Source organism: Epinephelus moara, chromosome 5 (assembly GCF_006386435.1).
Source record: "Epinephelus moara isolate mb chromosome 5, YSFRI_EMoa_1.0, whole genome shotgun sequence".
In the NCBI taxonomy this organism is placed as follows: domain Eukaryota; kingdom Metazoa; phylum Chordata; class Actinopteri; order Perciformes; family Serranidae; genus Epinephelus; species Epinephelus moara.
In genome coordinates, this window is record NC_065510.1 from 8362643 (window position 1) to 8366181 (window position 3539).

General features: G+C 41.2%; 1 protein-coding gene across 1 annotated transcript in view; it reads right to left on the bottom strand.

Moving 5' to 3' along the window:
- LOC126390438 (NLR family CARD domain-containing protein 3-like) overlaps window positions 1–3539 on the bottom strand; it is a 12136-nt gene that overhangs the window by 5504 nt on the left and 3093 nt on the right. The window contains exons 2-5 of the mRNA XM_050044744.1: window positions 3473–3528; window positions 3269–3298; window positions 1385–1522; window positions 188–301 (exon numbers count right to left, since the gene is read on the bottom strand). Of these exons, the coding sequence (XP_049900701.1) occupies window positions 188–301; window positions 1385–1522; window positions 3269–3276 (260 nt within the window). The 5' untranslated portion in view covers window positions 3277–3298; window positions 3473–3528. The remainder of the gene's footprint in view (window positions 1–187; window positions 302–1384; window positions 1523–3268; window positions 3299–3472; window positions 3529–3539) is intronic.

Sequence of the window (3539 nt, forward strand, 5' to 3'; positions counted from 1 at the left end):
TAGAACTTATATCATTTACAAAAACACACACAGACCAGTTAGTTAAAGACGTGTTCTGTCATGATTAATCAGAATGAAAACCAGATGTAAACAACACTGTAAATGATGGACACCTGATTCTGTGTATCATGACTGAGGATCAGAACAGTTAGTTCATCTGTTTCAATCAACAGTTTCATTCACTTACAGCAGGTCAGAAGAAGGACGTCCATCTTTGAAGTCAAACAGACGACCCATAGACGCATCACTCTTCATGGACACACAGCTGGGTACAGGGGACTTTTCTCTCTGCTGCTGGAAACTGATAGAAACACTGACATTTACTAAACATACAAGAATTCTGTCTCTGATTTCAAAGGTTTTATTGGACAGTAAAATTTATTTTATTTGCCATTTAATCATGTCTTTGCGATAAGTCTTGTTTGTCATTGTCAAATGTCTATGAATCTGCCAATTTTATTCTTGAATAACAGATTCAAGTCCAAATGTGCTAAGGCTTGACACTGTTGACCTGCCACAGCACTTCAAACTAAGGTTTAGTTTGCCCTAAAAGAACATGTAAACATCAGAGAGGAGCATGGAGACCTTTGAAAACGTTCAGTCTCTCTTTCAAACTCAGTGTAGATCAATTTGGATCGATGTTTGAGCATTGCTTGGGTCGAGACAGACAGTATTTCGTGATGGAAGTGAAGGGACCTGGTCCTTAATATTAAGAAGCCATGGTCAGACCCTACATTCCTCCTCTCCTCTGGACCTTTGTCCACCCTGTCCCTCAGAGGACCCTGTGGTCTCTCATTTCAGTCAAGACTCCTCTCTGTTCTGGTCCCACAGTGGTGGAATGAACTTCCTGCTGAAGTCAGGACAGCAGAGTCACTGAACATCTTCCACCTCAATCTGAAAACCATCTTTCACTCTACATCTTCACACAGCTGACAAGTTCTTACAAACATCTCAATTCTGTTAAAATAAAAACCTTCATCACTTGAACTGTAGCTCTCTGACACATGTTCAGTTGTTTATTTGAGAGGGATGCACTTTTATTTTCTGATGACATGGACCTGATGCTGTTCAGTTTGATTGAACCTGTTGTCAGTCACTGTGGACTGTAATGTCCTCTGTCCCTCACTGACTGCCTATATTCATACAGACTGTGATGACTGTAGTTTGGACACATCTCAGATCATAGAATCGCTTCATGTTTTATCCAGGAAGTGACTGATGACCTGACATGTAGTTTTAGTTTTACTCTATGGTCCTTTTCACCCAACAGGACAAAATATCAGCAGCCTCCACTGCCCACTTTTCTTAAACTTAAATATCAGCAGTAGGAGACCAGTTACACTGGGAAGCTGTCAGCTTCACTTGACATTTAATGTCAGCTTACTGTGCCGCAGAGACTTTTCGTCTTTTAACATCGATGCCATGTTCATGTGACAGGTCAGACTTGGGGGACGCACAGCTGGGGTTAGGGTCAGGTTCAGGTTCAGGTTCTGGTCCAGGTGAGTCTGGTCTCTGATGGGTCCTAGCACACAGAGAGGAAGACCAGCAGGGAGGGAAATTCAGTTTTTAGTCTTCAGCCTCAGCAGCTGCTGGAGAAACTATCAGCTATCAACGGGAAAAGGATCAACACAGCAACGTTTAACTAGAACGGAATTTACTGAAGAAAATGTGTGTGAGTGCTGACAGCTGAGGATTATGGTTTAACAAGATGGAGTTATGTGTCACATAAGGGGAACTCAACACTATATTTTCTGTCACAGCTGGAATTTGAACTGATAATGTTTAATCAGTGAGGTGCACACTGCATCAAGGAAGCTAATGTCTGACACAGAGATACATGTATACTTGTCTTTATGCTGTAACAAATGATTAATTCATTGTCAATGAATCTGCAGATGATATTCTCGAAAAACAGTTTAATGTACAAATGAAAGAAGAGTAAATTATTACCAAGTACTGTCAATTAGAGCCGAAGATGATGTCTTCAAATTGTCCAAACCCCAAAAATAATCCATTTAAATTTGAAAAAGCCAAGTGACCAACAAAATGTTAGGATATACAAGGGCAACGCTTTAACAGGCAACTCTCTGACACTACTGACTCTTCATCAAACTGAGGTCTGTCACCAGACCTCTGCAGCTAAGCTACAAACATCTACCATGAGTCCCCAAACCTTTACAACTTGTTCCCAGAGCTCTGAAGCTTCCTCACAAACCTCTGACACTAGTCCCAAAACTCTGGAGCTGCTCCCCAGACCTCTGCAGCAGTCCCATCCTGTGGACTCTAGTAGAATCCTACAGGATGACAGCAGACTGACAGGAACACTGAGAGCAGCCGTAAACCTCACTGACCACCAGGGGGAGCTCACAATCTAAACCTCCACCCTGTGGACCTGCACACTGAGCCCTCCCACACTTCACTCACTCTGTCATGTGTTTAAATTCTCACTGTTAACACTGTGACACTGCTGAGTCCACAGGATTAACATGAGGACTACAGTCGTTGCCATGGATACAGCATGACATATGACAAACAATTGAACCTGTGGTTAATCTCAGAGTTTGTCTCCAACAGTTTTTGTATCAACAGTTTCTGCAACATGTGTTCAGTCTGCTGCTTCAGACACTTTAACAGAGACACATCATGTAACGTTCACTATATATACAACACAAATACATACATACAAAGAATAAAGTGTGAACACGGCTCATATTATTGACATGAAACCGTTGGCTGATCGTCCTCACACTCACAGATGCTCTCATTTGTTGGATTCACTTTGAAAACCTTTGTCTCTGTGACTGCAGATAACACACAAATCCAGATTATCAGAGTTCAAAGCTCAGATCATGTAAAATAACTACAGTGGTCCTTCCTTCATAGACTGGTTATTTCATCATAATAAAACATTGTTATTGAGTTGATTCAGTTATTAATTAACAGAGTAGAAATGATCCTCTGATCTATGAGAGCACTTTGACCAACAGAGGCCTCAATAAACATGAAATATGAGCCTTGATAAAATAATTCAAGTATCAGAGTCCAGACTGAAGTCCAGTATCAACTGTATGTGTTTTATACAATGTGTGGAAATGACTTTTGCATGATATTTAAATGAAGTTATATTCACACACTCTTTGAGTACATTTACAGGTTTATTATGAGTCAGTGTTGAGGTGAGAGAGCAGAGAAACAGGAAACAGAGAGTTGATGAACATGTTGAAGGTGAAACAGGATCAAATGTGATGTCAAGTGTTGAGTGTGATACCTTTTCATGTTGGTGATAACCTGCAGCCTCCTGATGAAGACAGACAGACAGACAGACAGACAGACAGACAGGTTCATCATTAGGCTTTAAAGTGTCTGTTGTCAGATAAACTTTGTGCTGTGGAGTCTGGATCAAAGACAGGAGGTGAACACAGGAACCAACAGAGACGCATTAGAGACTGGAATCAATCAAAGGTCCACTTACTCAGTTTCTTCTCATGGACTTCATCACTCTGCAGCTCTCTGCTGTCTGGACCAGGTCTGTGGACACA